This window comes from Microplitis demolitor, chromosome 4 (genome assembly GCF_026212275.2).
Source record: "Microplitis demolitor isolate Queensland-Clemson2020A chromosome 4, iyMicDemo2.1a, whole genome shotgun sequence".
In the NCBI taxonomy this organism is placed as follows: Eukaryota; Metazoa; Arthropoda; class Insecta; order Hymenoptera; family Braconidae; genus Microplitis; species Microplitis demolitor.
In genome coordinates this window covers 19,357,129-19,383,572 of record NC_068548.1, presented here as the reverse complement: position 1 = coordinate 19,383,572, position 26,444 = coordinate 19,357,129, and the positions used below count along the sequence as shown (strand labels likewise).

Genomic DNA, 26,444 nt, shown 5'->3' with positions numbered 1-26,444 from the left:
ATAAAAATACTTATAAAATTTTAAACATATTGATGTTTTTTATATTTTTCTTAACATTAAAAGCTCTATTGAGCATAAAAACTTTTTTTCTTGTTCGACTATTCATATTTAGTTGATTACCCCCACAAACTATCGGCAACTTTACAGTTCAAACCAACAGATGTTCGAATCTATCCGCTAACCAATTATCTCATGGTCTTATGGATTTTTAATTCAACTTTTAAACTGTTCGTTTCCCCGCAATTTTTTTCAAATACTTGTCATTTTTATTTCGACTATTATTTCGGTAATGTCTATGCAGTATAGCCAAGGTATTTTTAAATATTCCTTACAATATATTATTAATAAAAATTAACAATAATAATATTCATATATATAAGTAAGACTTCAAATATGCACTCGCTTGGAATCGAACTAGTTTAAAAATCGTCGGTCTTTGGCCAGAAGACGATGACGGAATTGTAACTAAATCACAAGGATGGTTTTGTGCGTGTTTGATAATCATTATTATTTATCTTCCACAATCTGCAAGTGTTTATGTTTATTGGGGCAATATGGACGCCGTTATCGAGTGTCTTTCCGTCAACGGTCCAGTATTTATAACAATTGTTAAAATTATTATTTTTCGATACTACAGAAAAGGTGAACTGTGGTACTCAATTAGATAAATTCTCAGATTACTTTGCTGTTATAGTTATTTTTGTTTTAGTGCTGAAAAGAGTTATTGATACGATGGCAGAAGATTGGAGTAGTTCGAGGAGTAATGAAGAGTATGCAGTTATGATAAAAACTGCAAAAATTACCCGAGCTATTTCCGTGACATCTACGATTATTACTAATAGTCTTTTTGTTGCATACATATTTTTTAAGGTTTTATAATTTTTTTATAAATTTCTTATATAGAGAAACACTTTTATGCTTTAACTTTGAAAACTATCTGTATTCCCATGCATCATTTTGGTTTTATCTCCCTTCTGAAAAAATTTTACATTAAAAAAAAAAATTACTGGTTTCGGTCCGGCTTTTGAAAACTGAGCTTTGAAAGAATTTAAAGGTTTCGAGGTTCCAAAAATCCAATACTAATTCCAAAATGATGTCCGAGTGTATAAAAGGGTGCATGTAATTTTTTTTTTTTGTTTTCATCTCGAACAAAAGCTAGCAGGTATCAATTTTTTATGGATCTTTTCTACGGCGTAATCTAAATTTCGAAGCCGAATTGACTGTTTTTAGATTTGAAAATTTTGAAACAACATATTTGAATAAAAATTATATGATACGAGTGGAAATTTTTGGTGACGGTGTGATTAGAATTCAAAGGCTGTTAAATGTTTTTCTAGTATTAAGAAATGTTGAGAACACAATCCGTTTTTTATAAATGTTCAAATCTGCGCGCGTGTATATGTGTGTAAATTAATTTTTTTCGTACATCTTTGGAACGAATCAACCAATTTGATTGTACTTCATGACATTCAAAAGAGCTTATCAAGACTGATAGATTTCATTAGATTTTGAAGTTGATCGACTGAGTAATTTCAAAATTATTCAAAAGTTAAACATCAAAAATAGGTTCTTAGGTTTTTGTTTAAAAATCGGTTGATTTATTCCAAAGATATCGTATGACAAATATTACTTTTGTCAACTAAATGTATCTTTTTTTGTTCAAAAAATAAATAACGGTTTTTTGAACTTGAAACCGCAAAAATTTATAAACAGTAAGTAGTTTCTCTCTCTGAGCTCGAAAACAGCAGGAAGTTTTTGGGGTTGGCCTAATACGATGTCGACTATTTTTTATTATTATTTATCAGGTTTTGAGATCTTTTTTAAAATCGAAAATTTTTACAGTTTAATAATTTTTGGATTTTAGCGTTAGTCTATTTAGATCTAAAGTAAAAAGAAAAATTATTTTAGATATGGGAAGGCTTGGAAATGTCAAAACGAACTGATCTGGATCCACGTCTATCAGTCGGACTACTTCATCCTGCATACTTTCCATATGATACAAAAAAAATTAAATTTTTCATTCCTACTTGGATCGCTCAATTGGTTGCAACACTTTTTTCTATGACTGCATACGCAGTTTTTGATACATTTGTTTCATGCATGGTGCTTCACATTTGCGGTCAATTAGCAGTTGTTGGAATATCATTACAAAAGCTCATTAACGAAGATTCAAACAGTGATCCAAATTATTATTGGAATAAATTTTCAAAAATGGTTGAACGCCATGAAAAACTTAACGAGTGAGAATCTTTTTTTTCTTTCAAAATTTCAAGCCATTTTTTATTGCCATCATTATAATTTTTTCCTTATGATCAATCTAAAAGTTTATTATTTAAATTTAATTTATTATATGATCTGATAAAATTTATGTTTTAACCTTAAAGATTAGCCAAGGTAATAGAAGACTCATTCAGTTCCATTCTTCTTCCTCAAATGATTATTTGCACTACCACATTTTGTTTCCAAGGATTTGCAATGATTACGGTAAATTTAAAAAATCCGATAATTATCAAAAAAATATTAATAAGTGTTCGATACAGAGCTTTATAGATCCATTAGCTGGAAAAGTGTCGATTCTCGAAATGTTATTTTCTATTGTTTACGTATTTTATACTGTATTGCACCTGTTTGTTTATTGTTACGTAGGTGATTATCTGACATTTGAGGTGAGTATATATCGTACCCACGCAATAATTACATTTAACCGTGTAATCGATTGATGGAAAAATTTTATTTACAGAGTTCCATAATTGGTCAGTCATACTACAAAAGCGAGTGGTACAATTTATCACAAGACAAATCACGATCATTAATGTTTATTGGTCATCGGGCTCGAAGGCCTCTAAAAATCACAGCTGGAAAATTTTGTGCTTTTTCACGAAACTTATTTATTAAAGTTAGTAAATCTTATCAATTATTTGAATATTCAAAATTATTCTTCTATGAAATGCTATGGTGTCTGCAAGTGGCCAACATGCTCCGACTTTACTACACTGTAAAAAATTTTTAGGCTCGCTTTAGTGTAAATTTCTCGATGTGAAAATTGAGGTGATAAATTTAGGCAGTATGAATTTATAAATTTTTACAACGTCAAGCGTGTAAATGTATTATTTATGATAATTTTACGTTAAGGTTAGACCGGAACTAGTGAGTCAAAGTAATGTTTGAATTTTTTTGTTTGCTGAATTCTCCTAATAGTTATAAAAATTTATTATTTTAATTTACAATAATATAACGAATTCATAAATTAACATTTATTACTTATTTAATTACAAAAAGTAATGAAATTACTTGGTCATTTTTGACTCATATGATTTAATAAAAAGATTTGGCAACAGTGCGTTCTAACCTTACACATCGATATTCAAATTAGAGCGGGAAAAATTTTCTTCTAATCTCGTCTCTCTTATTAATGTATTTCTATCTTTGTTTTTTCTCTCAGCTGCTTCGACGATTTTGTAAAACCCTCAAAAATATGTATCTCTGTTGATGAGTGAGAGTAAATAATAAAGTTTAACTTGAATTATTTAAATAATTACAACCGTAACACTATATTGTTGAAATCTTATCATATTCTAAAAATATCCAATTTTATGGCAGGTGGTTTTTTATTTCTTAAACTTGGGAGGTTAATAATGAAAAACATTGAATAAGTCATGACGGAAGCTTGTTTGCCATAAAAGTATGTATAAGAAATTTAAAAACATCATTTTTAAATATTTTTTTTCTAAAAAACTAGACGGTGGATCATATTCAAATTTTGAAAATACATAGATAAAATACTTCTTTACATGTGTACTAAGTTTCAAATCTTAAAGTTGGAAAATCTTTTTTACATTAGATTCGGTCGAACCTCTTTAAGAAAAATAATCATAAAAATATCGAAATGTTCAAAATACTACTTACTATCTAAATAAAATGAACATAGTTATTGATTAAGTAGATAAAAATATTCGATATCATTTGTTGGTCATTAATTAAATTTATAACACGGAATGGTGTAAAAGAGTATATTACACCGTGTTAAAATTACACGGATGGATAATTTACCGAGAATTTTCACACCATTGTTTCATATTATAAGGCCGCGTAAAGTACTCGGGGCCATTTTCACACAAAATTTTTTACAGTGTATGACACTAGGATTTCAAACAAAGATAAATTCTCCATGTATATATTATTTATATTGAAACGTTAAAAATTTTATTTCCAGATACTAAAAACGTCTTTTGGTTATTTATCAATGTTACTTGCTGTAAAAAGAGAGAAATCGTCTACTTAATTTTTGGATGATGATATACATTCCAAGAAATAAACTAATAAATACATAGATTTATTTCCGTAAGGGTTGACTTTTTTTTAGATTACATTTGCAAAACATTATTTTAAAATTAATAGATCATCGACTTACACAACTTTGCATTTTTTTTTTTTTATTAATTAGTGATAAATTCTTTAACACAGAGTAATTACATCGATTATTCTTTAATTAACTGAAAATAATTTTTTGTTTTCTTACATTTTCTACTAATATATTTTTAAATCTGTGAGTAATTTTTGAGTTATCGAAAAAAAATATAGATCAACAACATTTGAATTCAAGTGTAGTTTTTAAATTAATATAAAAATTATCGAGAATAAATAGCGCAATAGAAAGATAAACTATAGTATTTCCAAAAATAAAATTTATTTTATGGAATATTTGTCGCTACGTCTCTTTCAATTTCGTCGATACGACGCTTTACAGTCGACAGATGGTTGAATATACCCTTGGTTCAATTATCTCATGGCTCTTCAAGTTTTCAAAGCTCAATTTAAAACTTTTCTATTACGGGTATAGTTTTTCAGTGAATCTTCAGTTGCTTTTTAACCACCGTACTGACAATATGGAATACAACCAGGGTATTTTTTACTTTTTCATATTAAGTTATAGGATAGAGGTGCAGTTTTTAGCCACTTAAAAAATTTTAATAAAATAATTTTTAATGTACGCAGAGATAATCAATTTTTTTAATTCGTTCAAAGACAATTTAATTACTGTATTAGAGTGATAATTTTTTTTTACTTTTTCATTAATTACAATAAAATATTAAGTGTCCAAAAAAAGAGCAGTGGCCAAAAATGCTACTTCTACCCTAACTATTATAAAAATTTATAGATTTAATAAAGTAACAGTATTAATTAAATAAAAAAAGATTTCAAGTATGCAGTTGCTTGGAACCGGACCAGTTTAAGATTCGTCGGACTTTGGCCGGAACCAAATGATGGAATTTTTACAAAACTAAAAGGATGGTTCGGTGCTTGGTTGATTTTTATGACTATTTATTTACCCCAATCAACGCTAGCTTATGTAAACTGGGGTGACATGAACGCAGTTATCGAGAGTCTTTCTATTAATGGACCGATCTTAGTCGCCATTATTAAAATTATTATTTTTCGTCATTATAGAGATGGTGAAGCGGCTATAATTTATTGAAATAAAATTATTTATAGGTAACATTATTTAGTGAGTTGGATAATAATTTTATTTTTTTTTGTTTAGTGTTGAAATTAGCAATCGTTACTATGACAAAAGATTGGAGTGAATTACGAAGCAAAGAAGAGTATAAAGTGATGCTCAAAACAGCAAAAATAAGTCGAATTATTTCAGTGACGTCTACTATAATCACTAATACTCTTTTTGTTGCATTTGTGTTCTTTAAGGTTTTCAATTTGAAAAAAACAATTTTTTTTTTTTAATAAAAACCAATTTCGAGTAAATCTTCAGAAGCTGATTGAAAAAGATATGATTTTAGATTTGGATCGGCATGCAATTGATGAAGCGCACGGATTTAGACCCACGATTGTCAGTAGGTCTACTTTACCCTGGATACCTGCCTTTTGATTCAAGAGTAATGATGTATTTCATACCTACGTGGATAGCTCAATGCTTCGCGACCTGCTTTTCTATGACCGCATATGCGGCTTTTGATACATTTGTCTCGTGTATGGTGCTCCATATTTGTGGCCAACTAGCAGTCGTTGGTGTATCATTGAAAAATATCATTAATGATGATGTCAAAGTTGATTCAAAAGATTTTTGGAATAAATTTTCGGAAATTATTAAACATCATGAAGAAATAAATAAGTAAGAGTTTTTATTATTGTTAAACATATTGACAATGCACTTTTTAATATTTTTAAAATTTTTGGGCTATTTTAAAAAATTGTTAATTATGGTCAGTTTTTCAAACCGGGTTTATTTTTATCCGGGTTTGAAAAACTGACCCTTAAGCTGATTCTTAAGAGGTATCCCAAAAATACGTAATACCAAAAAAATTTTCTATGAAATTGAAAAAAAAAAAGTAGTTAATTTTTTTAGGCCACCCAAAGTTAAATAATTTTTTTAGGATTATTTATTTTGACTGGTTAACTAAAAAATTTTTTTTTAATTATTAATGAAATTATGTGACACTCAAATTAATACTTAAGATAAATTATTGTTAATAAAATTTTTTTCAAAAATGAATTATAAAATCGATAAATTTATAATATTTTTGTTAAAGGCTAGGACTGATGATTGAAAACTCATTTAATTCAATTCTTCTTCCTCAAATGTTCGTATGCACGGTAACATTTTGTCTCCAAGGATTTGCAATGATAACAGTAATTTAAATTTATTGATATAAAAAATTTTTTATGCCCTAGTATTTACCATAAATTTAGTGAAAATAATTACTCCAGAGTTTTGTAGATCCTTCGGCTGGCAAAATATCTATTCTTGAAATGCTCTTTTCCATCGTCTATGTATTCTACACTGTTCTGCACTTATTCGTTTACTGTTATGTCGGCGACTATCTATCATTTGAAGTAAGTAAACATTTTGTTTTCATCTTCGATTACATTCTGTAATTTACTTAGAGTACATTGATCGGCCAATCATACTACAAGAGCAACTGGTACGAATTACCCGTAATCAAATCACGGTCATTGATGTTCATTGGCCATCGTGCACGTAGACCTTTACTCCTTACTGCAGGAAAATTTTGCGCGTTCTCAAGAAATCTATTTCTCGCAGTAAGTTAATTTTAAATGTTATCATTTTATGTTGAAATATTTATTTATTTGACTTCTTCTTAGGTACTAAAAACATCTTTTGGATATTTATCAATGTTATTAGCCGTAAAACAAGAAAAAATATCAGACTAGTTTGTTAAAATTTTTATAAGTAATTATTTCAATAATGATAATAAATATTTCTACCATATTAAATTTTAGTTAATGAAAACAAATTTTTATTATTTTTAATTAAAGGTAAAAGGCCGTAAGCTCAATTAGTATCAATAGCCGTTCATTTTAACCGATTAATGTGTTTTCATAATTTTTATAACTGAAAATTTAAATTAAGAAAATTAATATTGACAAAAAATTTATTTACGGATTTCATTCGAATCCGAGTCACTCGGTGTGATTTTTTAATGAACTGGTTTTCATTTAAATCCGCATTCACTCTGATTCGAAATTTTAATATTAAAATAAACTCCCGTTCGTCGTGAAGTTCACTTTAAGGGGATTAAATAAATACAAAGTCATCCGCATTTACTCCAAAAATTTTTTACAGTATGACTGTTTTTGAAATCGCGCTCAGTCGATTTTTACCACGTTTTTTTTACTTTAACATTCGTTCGTTAGATTACATTAAAATCGTTACAATTAATTCAATACATATTTAAAATATGTGTAAATTAAATGAAGTAATAAGTCAACATTATTCTTTAAATTAAAATTTTATTATAATATTTAAAACTAAAAAAAAATTGTTTTCATCCCATTTTCTAATTTGCATTGAATGATTTGATTTCACCCCAATGAAAAGTGAGCGAGTAATGGGTCTTTTACCTTAAATACATAGAGAAATTGTAGAAAAAGTATGACGTGTCAGCACAGTGTTTACAAAATTTGTGAGTAACCGTAAGTAATTTTCATATTTAATTCAGTTTAATTAATTACATAAATTCATTAAACTGTTTAACGTAACGGTAAACAAGTAGGACTGAGTGATGCTCCACAACTTATAACTCCCTATAAAAAATTGCATAGGAACAAAATTACAAAATGATAATGTTTGAGGTAATCAAAACAAAACATGGTTTTTTACCTAATTGTTTTAAACACTATTCAACAATTAACAATAAAAAAATAAAAGTTGAACTTGACGATAATCGGTAAGAAAAAATACAAGCGTGTAAAGTCTTCACAGCTCAATAGTTCTTTTGTAACTACATTAGTTTGTGGCTGAGTTCCATCCAAGTAAACTTTTTTCATTAACAATGCAAGTGATCCTATAAAAAATGACTACGATGATTAAGAATAGATCATTCATGCGCACAATCATCAGAGTTGTTTGACCATTTTTAAAAACAATCAATAAAATGCAGACTGAGTGACAGTTCTTACTATTTGAAGACTAAACCATTTGAAGATGAGTACGAAAGATTCAGGTATAGATTTTTATTTAATAATTTATCAAAAGATTTTGCATGAGAGTTTGTATCTAAGCAAGTCCTAAACGTTAAATTATTATTAGGGTTCAAGTATGCTTGTCAATGGAGTGAAATAAGTCTACGTATCCTTGGAATATGGCCAAATTCAAAACCAAGTTTTTTTAATAAAATTAAAGCACATTTCTATGTTATTTTTGTTCTCGCTACTTATTATCTTCCACAAAGTGCGACGATTGTTATTATTTTTGGTGACATTGATAGTATGGTAAATTTACTTTCGTACAATGTTTCGGGATTGGTTGCAATTGCTAAGTATATTGTTATTTACAAACATAGAAAAGGTTGGTTTGTTTAAAATAATAAATTAATATTAAACTTATTAATTAAATTTTACATTGCACAGTTTTAATGAAAATTTTTGAAATAATGGCTAAAGACTGGGCAGCTCATAAATCTGCTTATGATTTAACCATAATGATAAAGAACGCAAAAATTGGAAGATTATTGGCATTTATATCAATTTTATATGCTCCGCTGATTGTGATTCTGCATATTCTTGTCACAGTTGAATAATATTCGTTCAGTTTTTAAAGTTTAAATTGCACGGAGATTTTTTTGATAAAATTTACCCTACGATTTACAGTAAACCTGGACCAAAGCAAAATAAGTATGGAAAGAATAAAAACTAATTCTTTTTGGTTTATTTTTCATTTTTTTTTTATTTAAAAATGATCGGAAATAGGGTTTTTTTTACCCTGTACATAAAAACAGAAAAGTAATCATTCATCTTGGCCTAGTTTTACTCACAATTAACGAGTAAAATTTATCAGATAATTCTCCCAGTGTGATGTTATTTTGAAAAATTAATTTCCGTATTGTTTCCAGACATTTCTTAAACCTGATAGATTACTTCTTTACGGTTCGATTCCAACAATAGCAAATAATCTGATGTGGCCAAGTTATTTTCCGTTTAATTCTTCGAGAAAATATATTTTTGAGCTTACTTGGTTGTGTCAAATAACAGCCACCATGGGAGCATCATTAATATATGGTACTTTTGACACTTTTATCGCTGTTATAATCCTACATCTTTGCAGCCAATTAGCTATTGTTCGAAGCAGACTGCGAAATATCAATGAAGATATAAATCAAGGTTTATTGTTCCATGATTCAGTCAAGAAAAAGCTTCGTGCTATTATTAAGCGACATGAACAACTTATCAGGTGTAAAATTAATTTTTTTTTCTTTTTATCAAAATACTGTAATTAAATTTTTCGAAAAATCAAAATGTTTCCACGACATTTGTGTATTATACGATTATTTGTGTGCGACAACTAAACTTGTCGCACGCAAATTTACTTCTAGTTGCATGCAGATTATCGTTTAACTTACAAAAATGTCGCGGCAACATTTGAATCAGCAAAAAGCTACTTGGGGAACAAAACAGCGAGCACTAAAATAGTACTCATATCGCATTAATGATAAAAAAAAAGTATGATCAATTCGTGGGGTGTCGATTACTCACACAAGCGAATGCGTAATCGACAACTTACCGCATTAGCTGTACAATATACTATTATAGAATCAACTCATGAAATTTCTCGACTGTTTTTTTTTATTTAATGTTTTAATATGCAGTATTTATTTTAAGCATGGCAGAAACTATTGAGAAAACGTTCAATGTGATTCTTCTTCCGCAATTGATATGCTATCCATTAATTTTTTGTTTCCAAGGATACGCCATGTTAACAGTAAGTGCTAATTTTTAATCCCAGGCAACATTCGTCCAAATGACTGCTTTACGATGTCTTTTTGGAGGTCTTAAAGTTATTTTTAAGAACTCTTAATTAAGAGTTCTTGAAGACTCCATAAATAAGACGTCAGTTTTTTGATGTCTAAATGTACTCTTTTTTTATTTTAACTTCTTATAAAGTCAAAATTAGGAGCTTCTTAAAAACGTCATGGTAAATTCATGCTGAAGTCTTATTTACGAAGTCAGACAAAGTGGCTCATTCGACATCTTGAGAACTTCTTAAAGACATCTTTAAGATGTTGATGAGACGTCCACATCATAAATAGGAATTTATTCAGAACTTATCAAGACGTCATTTTGCTATCTGGGATTTAATCCATAAATAACTATGTCTAATAATTTTAGAGTATGGCCAAAACCCAAGTCTCAAGTCTACAAATTTTATATTATCTAAGTTATGATACATACACGCTATACCATCTCTTCATTTTTTGTTGGATTGGTGAATATCTGCAAAATGAGGTTGTTTTTTACTTACTTTAATATACTTTTATGAGTTCAAAAAAATTAATTTTCCCGCACAATTTAATAGAGTACATCTGTCGTCTATTCCTATTATGAAAGTCCATGGTACAATTTTTCATACACGGATGCACGTTCGCTTATGTTTATTGGCTACCGAGCTACGCGGCCATTTTACATATCAGCCGGAAAGTTTTCTCGTTTTTCATTAAGTTTATTCGTATCAGTAAGGATTCATAATTATCCGTTTTAAATATTATATTCGATTAATTGATTAATTATTTTATCATAGATACTAAAAACATCTTTCGGATATCTATCGATGCTTCGAGCAGTTCAAAGCCGAACATTGTAATTTTTAAATTATATAACGTTATGTAAGTGATACAAATTTAATTAAAACTGACTGAATATATGTGGAATCTTTAATTTTATAAAATATGTGGTTCTGAACAATATTTATGTCCATCAGTAAATGAGTCATTTATTATAGATAAAACATTTCACTGATTTAAACAAATTTCGCACAGAAATAAGAACTAAAATTTCATGTAGATGAAAATTTTTAAATAAAAACGTTTATAATTAAATAATTATTTATTTATTTAAAATTTCATTGAGAATTTTATGAAATTTTAGTATTAAATTTTATCACAACAAAAAATTTTTAAAAGATCCATACTCACTTTCTTTAATTTCGCAAAATAGCGCTAATTGATCTTCGCATGAATAACAAGAATGTTTTTGTCACTTTACATAAAACTTTTTACAGCAAATAATTTCTAGAAAAAAAAGTTATATAAATGTATTTGACATATATATTATAAAAATCAAATTTCGGGTCATAAATTGGGGGTAAATTTCACGTTCGAAAGAGTAAAAGTTATATTTATTACTCGGCAAACATATTTATAAAAATTATATTCAATTTCCATAAGTGATTAATCATTTAGTTAAAAATAAAGTTTTTTTGATGATCAATATCCGAGTAAAGTTTTTTGCTCTTCGGCGGTTCAATTACAACTGCCTGTTCGTAAGAGAGTTTACTCAAAGTAAACTTTTATCATTTACAATGCATGTGATCCTATGAAAAATAGCTGTGACTATTGAATAATAGATCAATCATGCGCACAACAAGAATAAAATGCAACCATCTCAGTAACGATCGATAAAATGCTACTATACAAAATAGTCATTAGTAGACAACTCAAGAATAAATATGAAAACCTCAGGTATAGATTTAAATTCAGTGATTATACTTATCAAAATATGTCCTATGTATTCATAAAAATTATTTAAAATACAAAAATAATTTGAAAAATTGTCTATTTTTTTTTACTTTCTTATGGTTAAAATATTAATATTTTTATTTCAAATGCTCTCAAAAGTTCTTCAGCAAAATTTTATTTAGAAAAAAAAAAAAAAAAAAAAAAAAAATCAGAAAAAATATTAATTTCGTTTGACATTTTTTTTGCTAATAATTTTTTTATAATAAAAATTTTATTACATAAATACTAGTATTTTGAAACTCGTATTTTTGACATTTTTATTTTCAATAAAATTAAATGAAAAGTAAAAAAAAATGTATTGTAATTAGTAGGATTTAATTATGCATGTCAATGGAGTGAATTGTCGTTACGTATTCTTGGAATATGGCCACTATATAAATTTACATTATTAAAAAAATTACGAGTATATTTTAACGTTATTTTTGTCCTCGCCGTGTTTTATCTTCCACACACTGGAACAATTATTATTATTTGGGGTGATATTGATAGTATGGTTAATTTACTCTCATACAATGTTTCTGCAATTGTTGCTATTGGCAAATATATTGTTCTATACAATCAAAGACATGGTAAGTTATTTAATAATTATTTATTTGTTTCATTAATCTTTTATTAATAAGGTAAAAATTTATTCTTAAACAATAACATAATTGTCTAAAATTTTTTCACCACACCTGCGTCGAAAGTTTAAATTCTTGTCCTGTTTATAGAGAAGAAAGTCGTTCTTTTAATTTTTAGAAATGTTGTATTCTCTTCTTATAAGAAATTATGCCGTTGAAAATTTTCAATTTAATATATTTTTAGTGCAAAAATTTGATGACTTCATTGAAAATAATTTTCTTAATCGAAGAAATCTGAGCTCAGCTCGAGGTGCGCTGATCTACTTGTTTTGGATGTACTGTAAATAAATTTTGATTTTCTCCTGTCAAAAGAATTATTCTTCAACTTAAATATAAAATTAATAACATAATAATTTATGTTGTTTCACTACTGAAAAAAATTTTACGAAAATTAATTTTTTTTCAGTGTATTTTAAAAATTAGCGCATGCGCTATTCTTCCCAAAAACAGAGGCAAAAACTCAGACTTTCAGGTGCAAGTCTAGTAAAAAATCGCATACATACCACAGAGGACGGTAGGACATCCCAACTCACGTGTTTGCACCCTCACCTTCGGCTCGAGTTAGCAATTACACACGTGAGTTGGAATACCCTACTTTCCTTTCTTGGTGTGTAATATACTATTATCAAAAAAAAAATTCAAATTATCATAAAACTTGTTTTTCACTAGTATATAAATAACTATATCTGAAAAAAAAAAAATTTGTCAATGAAAACTTTAACGACCAGTTAATTTCTTTATGGCCTTTGAATTTTTAATAAATTATGAGTAATATAAATATTTTATATATTTAGTTTTGGCATCAATTATTGAAATAATGGCAGATGATTGGAGTTCTGTTAAATCGCAATATAACATAAAAATAATGATGAATGAAGCTAAAATTGGCCGAATCCTAGCATTTATATCCATTTTGTACGCTCCATTAATTGTATTCTTACACATTCTAGTGACGGTTATTAATACTTCTTTAAAACAAAAAAAATTTTAAATTTCAACAGCAATTTAAATCCTTTCATAATTTATAGACTTATTTGAAACCCGAGAAATTATTTCTTTACGGATCAACTCCATCAATAGCAAGTAATCTAATGTGGCCGAGTTACTTTCCATTCAATACTTCAAGAAATTATATTTTTGAAATAACTTGGATATGTCAAATAACAGCAACAATGTTTACGTCACTTGTATATGGAACTTTTGACACTTTTATGACAGTACTTGTTCTGCACCTCTGCAGCCAATTAGCTATCGTCCGTAACCAATTGAAAAATCTCTACAATGTAAATAAACATCCAGCTGTTGATATATTCGTCGCAGAAAAACTTCGGGATATCGTACAACGACACGAATATCTTATCAAGTAAAAAACTAATTCTGTTTACTTTTTATTAGTACCTTTAATTTTTAAATGTTATTCATTTCTTTATTTAATTTTAGCTTAGCAGAAACTATCGAGAAAACTTTCACTTTAATACTTCTTCCGCAATTGATATGCTATCCACTTATTTTTTGCTTTCAAGGATACGCCATGCTAACAGTAAGTGTTGAATTTTTTTTTATCCATAAATAAATATGTCTAATAATTTTAGAGTATGGCTAAAACTCAAGTCTCAAGTCTACAAATTTTGTATTATCTTAGTTATGATACGTACACGCTATACCATCTCTTCATTTTTTGTTGGATTGGAGAACATCTTTACAATGAGGTTTGTTTTTTTTTTTTCATTAACTCGTCAGAGTATAAATTTAAGACATACTTCGAACCTGAATGAGCATTGAAAACCTACATTAGACTTATTAGGACATAATTAACATAAAAGCTTGAAAAGGACCTACTTAGACTTGCAAAGACTTGAATTATATTAATTGAGGCATGAATTAAACGAGACAAATCGTAAAATGAACGTAACTAGACTTAACAGAAGGAAAGACTTGCAAAGAATAGTACAAAAAGGTAAAATTTTTGAATTCGCGGCCTAATGGAAAACTGATGCAAGCGATCAAGTCATCTCTCCAGTAAGCTAATGACACCCAAGGGTTGATTGAGTCCCACAGGCAGCCGGGACTAACAGAAGGTCGATTTAAAAAATTCTAAGGCTAGTAAAAAATTGTTTCAAGATCCAGCGACTTTATCAATAGATTAATGACACCTAGGAGTGGAATAAGATCTGAAAGCAGCCTGGGACCGACAGAGAGTCGATTTAAAAAATTCAGTCGGTTCGTTTCACGATATATGTCTTTGTAGGTCTAATTTATGTCCTAAAAAATCTATTGTAGGTTTTCAATGCTCATTTAGGTTCATTGTCGTCATTAGTTTGAATAATTATTTACTAAAAATTTTCAGAGCACAAAAATCGGATATGCATATTATGAAAGTATGTGGTACAATCACTCATTTACTCATGCGTATTCGCTTATGATTATTGGCTACCGTGCTTTACGGCCACTTCACATAACAGCTGGAAAATTTGCTCGATTCTCACTAGGTTTATTCGTTTCCGTTAGTTTTTTAAATTTATTTTAATTAATTTATAATTTATTTTACAACTTACAATTTGATATTTATGACAGATAATAAAAACATCAATGGGGTATTTAAATTTACTGAGAGCTGTTCAAAGTCGTGGATATTAATTATGTTTTTCATTTAAAATAATCAATAAAAAAATGGTACTGTTACTGTAATATATGTATTATATATTTAATATCATTAAATGAAATAATTATTTTTTTTTTAAATTTTATATGTATTTGATAATTAAGTACAAAATTTAGATATTTTTGTCACCGTCAGTCAACAAATGTAAAACTCAGTGTAAATTTTATTTTTTATGAACGCATGGGTCAACAAAACAACTTAAATTTGATTTTTTTGGATTAAATGGATACTAGTAAGTCAAGTTAGACAAAAGCAAGTCAAAATCATAGGTTTTTTTCATTCATTATTAGTTTGTTTTTTGCTAACTTGATCTACTTAGTATTCATTTAGGATTCGGTTTTGGATTAGTTGATTTAAATTTGTCAAAAATGTTAAATTGTGGGACAAGAGATGAAACAAAAGGATTTCAGCCCAGGGTGAATTTGATTGACATCACCCGCAATTTGAAATTGTATTTCATCCTAAGTGGAAAACAGATGTTTCTGCTCACTGACTAAAGGCATTCGTAATTTACGCATTTGTTGATATGATTCGACTGGCTGTAGAGACACTGAAACTTTATGTTTCGGTGCTGGTATCATGAAAAGTCAAATTAAAGTTATTTTCTTAATCCGGTACTTAAAATTAGAACTCCACACGCGTACAAACAGTAATTAAACTACAACTGATTATATAAACTTCAAATTAATTAACTATTTTTTCAATAATCAAAACAAACTTTTTTTTTTAAACTTGACTTCACAAAATAAATATTTGAAAAATCTATATATATCTCAGCTGAAGATAAAATCGTTTAGAAAATTTTTTAAAAACCAAGTTTTATTATAAAAGTATATAGCAGCAAAAAAAAAGTTTTTTTTTATACCTTGAACGTATTGTGTATCATAAACGATACTTAGATGTTTGAGAACTTAGAGTACGAGAACAACTGCAGTAGTTTGTAATAGAGTTTAATCTGAGGTAAACTTTTTTCAAAGTCTGTTTATAGATCTCATGAAAAAAAGATTTAAATCCTATATAATTAACATGTCATGCGCGTAAAGGTAAGAATATTTAATAATCTGTAAAAAAAATCGATAATAAGGCAAAATATGATTCATTTTACTTCTGAAGTTTCTAGTATTAATTTCAATGCAAGAACATTCAGGTATTCAATTAGTTAAATACTATTGTAGTGTATAAAAAAAAGTATAACTAAATTGTGTAAATATAATAATGTATAGAATTTCATTACGAATGTGGTGTAAACAAATTTATACTGGGCCTAATTGGAGTTTGGCCAGAATCAAATCAAAAATTTATAAGAAAACATCGTACATTGGTAGACGCAATTGTACTTTTTATAACACTATGGATCCCGCGCGCAGCTGCTTTTATTTTACTTTGGGGTGAAATTGATGCTTTAGCACAAGCGGGTGCCACAAATGTACCGATAGCATTGTCTGTCGTTAAATTACTGATTCTTTACCGACGAAAAAATGGTACGAATATTTTTAAATAAATAATATAACATAAAATTATTTTTCAATGCGTTTGCATTAAAAAAAAAAAATGAGGAACGAAATTATTTCATAATTACCTTAATAATTATTACGATAAAAAGCAGTAATTTTATAATAAATTCGAATAGATTTTTCAAGAATTTTGGATGAAATGAAGGCAGATTGGAAGAAACCAATGACAACAGAAGAATATAAAGCAGTGATGAAAATGGCTACACTAGGAAGAAGGATTAGTATTCTTTCAACTTTTCTTACGTTAAATGCTATTTGGCTTGGCGCCATTGTCCAGGTTCGTTAAAAATATATAAAAAATAAATTAATAAATATTTAATATTATTATAGTCCGATAAAGTTATTACTCAAATATATATATGGTGAAATTTAGACTGTGAAAAATCGGAAGGGAATATGGATTTTATTTTAATCTAAATTCACTCCATTCAGAGTTTAAAAAGAAAGTCACTAAGTGTATGGAGTAAACGGGGAATTTTTTTTCAATGTAATGATTTCGGAGTGACGCGAATTTTATTTTAATTCGCATTTTCTTTAATTCAGTTTTTTAATGTTAGAATAAATTCCCCTTTGAAATGAATTTCATTCCGAAGCAGTTGAATAAATAAAAATTATCCGCTCTGTATTTAGTCTGGATTTAATCCGCATTTACTGTGCAAATTTTTGTGATTTTTAAAATTTTTACTCAAACGAATTACACTCAAATTTAAATATTAAGGTAAACAATAGTCATCCTAATATACGTAATAATTTTAGATATTTTATAATGTCGAGACGACAATTGTCGAAAACCCAGACCCACGTTTAACATTAAATTTATTTTGGGTTGTTTATTTACCTTATGATACATCAAAAACTACAAATTATGTTTTAACTTGGCTTGTCCATTTTTACACTTCCATTATGAGTGCAGTAGTTTATGGAAGTTTTGATGGTTTTGTTGTTGTACTTGTAATACATCTTTGTGGACAATTGGATTTATTAAAAATTTGGGCGCGAAAGTTAGCCGATCAACCTGACTTAGAAAATTTTAAACGTAAGGTTAAATTTATTGTAAATAGACATGAACAATTAAATGAGTAAGTATGAAAATTAAAAAAAAAATTATTTTGATTTGCCAATTATTCAAATATATTTTTTATTTTCATAGAATAGCTGACACACTTGAGAGTTCATGTAACTTTGTTTTTTTACCTCAACTAATGAGCTGTGCGTTAACATTTTGTTTTCAAGGATTCGCTATTGCAACGGTAAAAATAAAAAAAATTTGAATTTATTTTTTTGATAGTACCAATAATTAACGTGTAATAATTTTGTAATTTTTTTTTACGTAGAAAATGTTTACAGGACAATTTAATCCGTTGCAAATTGCATTTGCATTATTTTACACTGGAGTTATGGTAACTCATCTTTTTTTTTGTTGTTTGGCGGGTGAACTTTTATTATCAAAGGTGTGTTCATATATTAATGTTATGTATTTATGTTTAAATATATGATGTATGACAATTAATACTAATTAAGATGACTACAGAGTCAAGATCTTGGTTATGCAACATATGAATGTAGATGGTATAATTTGCCACCAAAAGCTGCTCGATCACTTGTAATGATTTTTCAAAAAAGTGCTAAGCCATTTATTTTGACTGCTGGTAAATTTATGCCACTGACTTATAATTTATTTCTTACAGTAAGCTATAGATTTATTGTAATCATAACAACACTTTAATTTAAACTAGACATCGTCAATTTATTTTGTCTTCTCTAGGTACTTAAAACGTCAATGAGCTATTTGTCAGTGATGTTTGCTATGTCATCAGATTGATTAATAAACTTTTGTAATTAAAAAAGTTTGAATAAAAATATGAACAATTGTTAATACTTGGGCTTTCCCGGCATTGTATTTATTTGTGCTAATCGAAAGACAGATGCTTTAATTGAATGACTTCAGACTTTTGAAATGCAATCGCACTTATTTTTTAAATTGTTGCCGTTTGTTTTTTCATTTAAATAAAAAAAATTATTTTCAAATCTTACAACAAATTGAATACACAGACGGACTCATTTTATTTTTCAAACATCGCGGTAAAAATTTATTTTAAAAAACCGAAAACAATTCTGATTGAGCTCTATATTTTTTATTGTTGATAAAATTATAAGACTAATTTAGAGTTGAAAATAATTAATTTTTTGAATTTTTGTTTAAAATTACTTACGAAAAATTGAGAGATTTCTCTGATTAAAAGAAACGATTCAAAACAATTCAATTTTACTACTATGTAGATATACATTTATCATTGAGTGGATTGTTTTGTTTAATCAGGGTTACATAATTGAGGCGGCAATTCAATTAATTCATTAAGTTATAGATCTTATGAAATTTAGAGAAACTCATTAAGGAAAAAATTAGCAACAAATTTTTATTGATTGACGAGTATAATAGTTCTAATAAAAATAGATTTTTTTTCCATAAAAAATTAATATTAAAAGACATATTAAACATTTTGTTTAGAAAAGAAATATATTATTTGAAAAAGTATTCTGTTAATAAAAATGTAGAAGAATTATTTCTGTTTTGTAAAAAAAAAAAAAAAAAAAAAAAAAAATTAGATGACACCAAGTTTTACTCACAAGATGTTTTCTATGCAGTAGTTGAGAATCGATTACTTTTATTCAAGTAAGTTTTTACTAGAAGTAAGTTTTCCTTAAATGATTCATATAAGTACTTATGAATAAAAAAAATAACTCAGAATAATTGATCACCAATCGACCATGCGCATCATGTGAAAAAAATGAACACGAGTGTTTGTAAATTAGTCAATAATATGTTAGCAAAGAGATAGCTATTAAATTTGACATGAAGACAATGGAAAATCCAGGTACCTTTCGTTTACGGAAGTAATAAAAATTTTCACATCTGCAAAGTAGAAAAAATATCTAAAAAAACCATTTTAATTACTATTAGGATTTGAGTATGCTATTAAATGGAGTAAAATAAGTTTGACACTTCTCGGAATTTGGCCAAACATTAATTACAGCATTTCACAAAAAATTAATGTGTGCTTTGATGTTATTTTTTTTTTAACTACAACCTATTTACCAAATCTTGGGGCTATAATTCTTATGTGGGGTGATATTGACAGTGTGGTTCATTTACTTTCTTATAATATGGCGACAACTGTTTCAATAATAAAATATATTGTTTTTTACAAAAAAAGAAATGGTAAATAATTCGTCAAAAATTAATATCGTCTACAAAATTAACAATCCAAAATAGAAGATATAAATATGTGAAAATTATGACAGTAAAATGAACGGGCAGTTGATAGTTTTTATTTTTAAATTAATAAATTTTTTATATCAATAGAAAATAATTTTAAAAAAATGCATAGAAAAGAGTTTTCAAAATTTCTATGTGTACATTATTTTTGAATAATTTTATATTAATATAAAATTTGATAATTTGAGAATTCAAAAATTTTCAGCTGCCTAATGATTTCACTATCGTTGAAAATTACCTGTCATATATAATATACATGAAATACAAATATGTCGACATATATACAAAAAACCCGCACGAACAAAATATATCCTGGCAAAATAGTACATATCCGGCTTATATCTTCAACATTGTCGTATGTATGCTATTTTGCCAACATATATTCCCGGATATATATTTTTTCGTATATTACATTTTAAGTTTTGGCGTCACTTATTGAATTTATGAAAGAAGATTGGATTAATGCAGAGTCTTCTGGAAATGTTAATAAAATGATGAGTAATGCTAAGATTGGCCGAACATTAGCTTTCATTTCTATAGTATATACCCCGATCACTATATTTTTATACATAATTGTTGAGGTTTTAAATTTATATCATATATTATTGCAATTTCATAACTTTAAAAATAGTTTTAAACCAACTGAATAACAACAGATTCATTTGAAACCAGAGACAATGTTTTTATACGGACAGCATCCTAAAATTTTAACCAACATTGTTTGGCCAAGTTATTTACCTTTCAATTTGTCAATATATACTCTCGAATTAATGAGAGTTTGTCAAGTCACTGGATTATTGGGTGCATCGCTTGTTTATGGTACATTTGACACTTTTTTGGCAGTACTTATTCTCAATCTTTGCAGCCAATTGTCTATTGTTCAAAATCAATTACGGCATGTCTGCTCTGATTCAAACGATACAGCATTGACTAAATATACATTTCATAAAAAACTTCGGACAATTTTTCAAAGACATGAGCATCTTATGAAGTAAGTCATAAATTAATACATTTTTATATTTATTGATATTGATAATATTTTATCTACTCATTTTTTATTATAATTCAATACTTTTTATAAATTTATGTTTATATTGGGGTAAATTGGATTAAGAATTGGAGAAACGATAGAAGAAACTTTTAATTTAGTATTACTTCCACAATTGATTTGTTATACCTTGAATTTTTGTTTCCAAGGGTATTCTATGTTAATGGTAATCATGTTATCGGAAGTTAATACACTGTAAAAAATCGGAAATGGATTCAGAGTGATTACAGATTTTAGTTAAATTCAAATTCACTTCATCAATCGAAGTTCCGGAGTTTTGAAAAAGATCACTCTGAATGCAGAGTAAATAGGGGATTTGTTTTTCCAGCAGAGTGATTTCGGATTTGGATTTCATTTCACTTCGATTCAGAGTTTTAATGTTAAAATAAACCCCCTTTCGTAGTAAATTTTACTAAAATAAAAAACAGTCACCCTCTTCGCATTCATTCCGTAAATTTTTTACAGTGTAATCATTAACTTTATAAGAATATAATTCAGCAGCGCTATTTACTGCTAATCGTAGAAAATGGTGCTTGCAAATATCTTATACATAAACTCTAATTGTAAAAATAATATTTTTTTTAGAGTATGGCTAAAATGAAAGTATCATTTTTACAAATGGCATTTTATATAAGTTACGATACTAATACACTGTATCACTTATTTATTTTCTGTTGGATGGGCGAATTACTTTATAATGAGGTTTTCTACAATTTGTTAGAAGCAAAAAAAAAAATTTGTTTTTAGGCTAATTTTAAAACTAATCGAAATAATTATTATTTCTAGAGTACAAGCGTTAGCTACGCTTATTACCAAAGTTTGTGGTACAATTATTTAAATGTAAACATCAAATTATTTATGTTTATTGGATATAGGTGTTCTCGACCACTTCGAATTTCAGCTGGGAAATTTGGTTACTTTTCGTTTAACTTGTTCGTGGCTGTGAGTAATTTTCAATTGATACACTGTGAAAAATTCCCATTACATTTTACTATGGGTGCATTGTAACCCCGGACCATAAGAAAACTGATACAAAATTTACAAGTGTCCCATAGTAAACGTATGCGCATAGGTCCCAATTGTGTTGTCTGCGCATACCGTTTACTATGGAATACTTGTAAATTTTGTACCAGTTTTCTTATGGTCCGGTGTTACAATACGCCCATAGTAAAATTTGTTGGAAATTTTTCACAATGTACTGAAATATTAATTTGTTCATATTTATATTTTTTTTTTACTAGGTAATAAAAACGTCTGTTGGATATTTATCGATGTTGAGAGCTGTACAGAGTCGAAAATAATAATTTTCATTTATACTATTGTAAATGGTCTTATAAAGATTATAATTAATAAGAAATATATTACAAACTTCTATTTTAATTTTATGTTTTCAAAGTCATTTTTTTGATAAATAATATTGTGTTACTAATTCCAAAAAGACGTATACTTTTTTTTTTGTTAATCGTTTCGTAGACTTATTTAGAGTTTAAAATTGAAAAAGCAAATCTTTTGAATGCCAAAAGGGCGTTTCATTTGAATTATATGGCTTTTTAGATTTCAAAAATTTTTTTTCAATTTTCAGCTTTAAAATAAGTTTCAAAACGATTGACAATAAAAAAAAAAAATTATGAGCCCTTTTGGTTTTAGGAAGTTCTTTCTTAAAAATTGAAAAAGTTAATAATCATGTATTTTGCTAAATAACTCCCTTTCATTTTTTAAAATTTCAAATTTTTTAAGCGGGAAGTTCAAAAAGTCTACTTCAGTCAAAATAAACATTATGTTTATTAACGAGATATTCGAGCCTGAAACATGAAAAAAATTAAAAAAAAAAAAAATGAAGTATAAAATAGTAGTTGTGGTAAAATGCAAAATTCCATATCTAGAGAAAAATAATCACATATAAATTTTACTGAAATTGAATAAAGAAAAAATAATTTCTTAATTATTTTTTTTGTTAATAATTTTTCTTTAGTTGGTCCTATAATTAAAAACAAAAATAATAATGAATTCAAAAAATTTTAGCTCATTTTTTCTTCTGAAAAAGTGCATTGGTTACAAGAAAATTCAAAAACTATTGTATGTGATCATTGATTGACAGAGACCTAGAAGACGGGGTCATTGGCTTGTGTAGGGGCTTAGATTTATCAAACTCATCCACGAGCTTTTCACACCAAAGTACTCAGTAAAATGAATTGCGCAAGCTTCATTCCAAAAAACGATTAATCCAATGCTGTCATGGTTACATTGTGCAAAAAACATAAAACTAATAATAATTCGTCATCTCTCCCTTTTCTAGTACCGCTTAAGAGTAATTTAATTTGCATTGAAATTGGAAAACTTACAAGGTAGATAACAAGATAACCATTGCATGTTCACACAAGTTCATAAACCCGAGGATCGTTGACCGCTGGCGAAAATAAAAATAACTATCAGCAATTGTTCAAAAGTTTTTTCCGTTCATTGCTCCTGAAGCATCAATTATCCATTAACAAGCTATGCACCCTAAAGTTTTTTTTATTCGCTTTTTTGTCTTTTTTCAGACACGATTACAGACACTCCTAATCAATAATTCATAGCAAACTACTCTCTACTTTGTAAGAAAAAATTTTGAAACTTTGTTTTGAAACTCGCGTGTTCACTAATTATATTTTCATGTGTCATCTAAGTAAATGTGCAGGTGCACAAAAGCTCACGCATACTCGATATTTTTTGTCATTAGTTTTCTGTCATTATCCGATTCAATGAGACATAATTCAATAACAGGTTTGTACTCTCTATACTTATATATTTTTTTTTAACTATATCTATATAATAGGGCGTTTTTATTTTTATACAGGCATTCAATTGCCTTGTAATTTCTTATAATAGTAGATTCTAACAGGTGGGTAACGATTTTACATATATATATATATATATATATATATATATATATTTTTTTTTTTTTTTTTTTTTTTCATAAAAAGTTAAAGCTTTACATTTAATGACTTTATTGAATAAACTTTTTAATTGAACGTAAGGTAAATATGGTGGTAATTTTTTGTTGTTATAAATATTTTTAGTTGTTTTAATTTATAATTTATGTATTTTTCTAGCACTATTGTAATTTTATTTTAATTGTGTAATGCTCTGATACGCGTAATATAAATAAAGTAAAAGTGGTTTGTGAAAAGCTTTCACCTTTTATTCTCGGCAAATTTTCAATTACATGTTATATTATGAAAAATGATATATCTGTCACTGGGTTTTATTTGTGACAGTATAAAAAAAATGAAAGCATGCCAATTTTACACTCCAGTTCCTATAAAATAAGTACTGTGTTTTAATGAAAATTTAAAAACAAGAAACGTATTTAAAGGCTGCATAAATGAAGCCTAAGTGACATTTCGTTAGTTTGTTCCAAAGAATACTGACTGCTAGAAAAAAAATTTTTTGATTAAAGTAATTTTATAAAATAACAATGAAGTGCTATTATAAAATATTAATTACGGTTATTTTTTTTGACATATTTTTTATTGAGTGTAATGGTAATGCAATTTTCGGAAATAAGGGCAAACAGTCGCCCTCTTCAATTTTGGTGGATGTCGCTAAAGAATTAGTGGAGAGATCGAAGAATTCAAATCAGGTAAAATTTTTTGTTTATCAATTTTTTTTTTTTGTAACTTAGAATATTAAAAATTTTTTTAATTATTCAGGTACTTAATTTAAATCTTTCGAATTTAATTATGCTGTTAATGTTGAAAACGATCGTGGTAGGAACGAGTTATATGGAAAATAGTGACTATAGAAGTCGAGAACTCGAAGAAGGTAGTAATAGATAATATTTTAAAAAATACAAGGGCAACTCAGGATGTTTTGTGTTAGTCATTAATAAATTAATAATTATGTTGATTTAAAATAAAAAATAGCTTTTCATTTATCAAAAACAATATTGAAATTAGAAAAAAATTAACTGATTAATTTAAATTAATTTTGGATAAAAATGGATTTTATTTTAAAAAAATTACGTTCATAAATTATATATATTTTTTTAAATTTACTAGAATATTTAACTTCTTTCATTTCATAATTATTCAATCGTTATAATAATTTAAAATTTTTCTCAAACTAAAATTTATACTCTCACTAATTATTGCTGCGTTTAAATATTTACTCGAATTTTTACAATACTAGAAATGTAATTAATTACATTTATTCAAGTTATTAATTTTTTTTACACAAAATAAACTGAATTTCCCTAATTAATTGTACGTGATTTATTAATTACTTTCATCAAATAATTCATAATTTTTTTTTTTTAATCAAAATCAGAAAATATTGTGTCAGAAGATGAGATAGCTCTCGCACTAGGTTATATGATAGGTGATACCTGTCTCTATCGAGCAGCCTGTGAAGTACCAACGACAGCTAGACATTATTTACAAGCAATCGAGATGATAACACAGACAATAAATTTAATGCCACCGTAAAATAATTTTATTTAGTTTAATAGTATATTGTGTGACAAGGGATGAAACAAGACGATTTCAGACTAGGGTCAAGTTGGCTGCCCGAGCCGCAGGCGAGTCTTAAATCGTGTTTTATCCTGAGTCACACACTATATTTTTCATGATTACCTGTATCGGAACTTGAAGATTCAGTGTCAGCAGCCAGTAAGAAACAAGTTAATTTCAAGCCGATGATGCGGAGAACTGTTAGAGAATGAGAAATATGTGATTTACAGTCACTTATTTAATAGTAAATAATACAAAAATATTATTTTCACTAATTTTTTAGTAATTTTATTTGGTTAATTAAAACTGTCACTTAAAAAATGAAATGAGTAAACTGAAGTGACAAGTAAACAAATAAGAGTAATAAGACTGCAAATGAACATTAAATATAACTAGCACAGGGCAGAAACAATTGTGTTTCTTCCCTTGGGAAAAACACAATTGTTTCTGCCCGCTGTAAAGGGATTTGTGAATTACAAATTTAGCTAGCAGTTGTTTGCATCATCGGCTTGAAATTAGCTTGTTTCGACTGGCTGTAGAGACACTGAAACTTAAAGTTTCGATGCTGGTATCATGAAAAGTATGATTAATTAACACTTTTTTCAAATTTTTTTTCAGAAATCTTCGTCCTGATAAAAGTTATGAAAAAACAATTGCCGATTTTCGAAAAGCAATTGAGTATGGAGAATTGAAACAATGTCCACCTGAATATAGTTGTAAAAAAGACAACATTAAGAACTTTCTACGACCTGAATATAATTAATGAAATTATTATTTGACTGATAA

The 26,444-nt window shown here is 27.5% G+C and overlaps 2 protein-coding genes and 1 pseudogene across 2 annotated transcripts; all 3 read left to right on the top strand.

The window, feature by feature from the left end:
• The first annotated feature begins 289 nt into the window (after window positions 1-289).
• Window positions 290-22,469, top strand: LOC103568217 (uncharacterized; annotated as a pseudogene).
• Window positions 7,872-9,426, top strand: LOC103568354 (uncharacterized). The gene is made up of 4 exons (XM_053738687.1): window positions 7,872-7,950; window positions 8,080-8,480; window positions 8,567-8,824; window positions 8,887-9,426. Exons 2-4 carry the CDS (start codon window positions 8,462-8,464, stop codon window positions 9,054-9,056), a joined length of 447 nt encoding a protein of 148 aa, XP_053594662.1. The 5' UTR covers window positions 7,872-7,950; window positions 8,080-8,461; the 3' UTR covers window positions 9,057-9,426.
• Window positions 22,470-24,191: 1,722 nt separating the features above from the next.
• On the top strand, window positions 24,192-26,421 carry LOC103568357 (uncharacterized). The gene is made up of 5 exons (XM_008545192.1): window positions 24,192-24,197; window positions 24,716-24,790; window positions 24,861-24,972; window positions 25,477-25,630; window positions 26,277-26,421. The coding sequence occupies exons 1-5, from the start codon at window positions 24,192-24,194 to the stop codon at window positions 26,419-26,421; spliced, it is 492 nt and encodes a 163-aa protein (XP_008543414.1).
• Window positions 26,422-26,444: the final 23 nt, after the last annotated feature.

What these genes read in the sequence shown, in the direction of transcription:
- LOC103568357 (XM_008545192.1), top strand. An exon ending in GATCGAAGAATTCAAATCAG is followed by an intron (nt 24,791 to 24,860) that starts GTAAAATTTTTT and finishes TTAATTATTCAG; the next exon opens with GTACTTAATTTAAATCTTTC. An exon ending in AAGTCGAGAACTCGAAGAAG is followed by an intron (nt 24,973 to 25,476) that starts GTAGTAATAGAT and finishes AATCAAAATCAG; the next exon opens with AAAATATTGTGTCAGAAGAT.
- LOC103568354 (XM_053738687.1), top strand. An exon ending in TATTTACAAACATAGAAAAG is followed by an intron (nt 8,825 to 8,886) that starts GTTGGTTTGTTT and finishes TACATTGCACAG; the next exon opens with TTTTAATGAAAATTTTTGAA.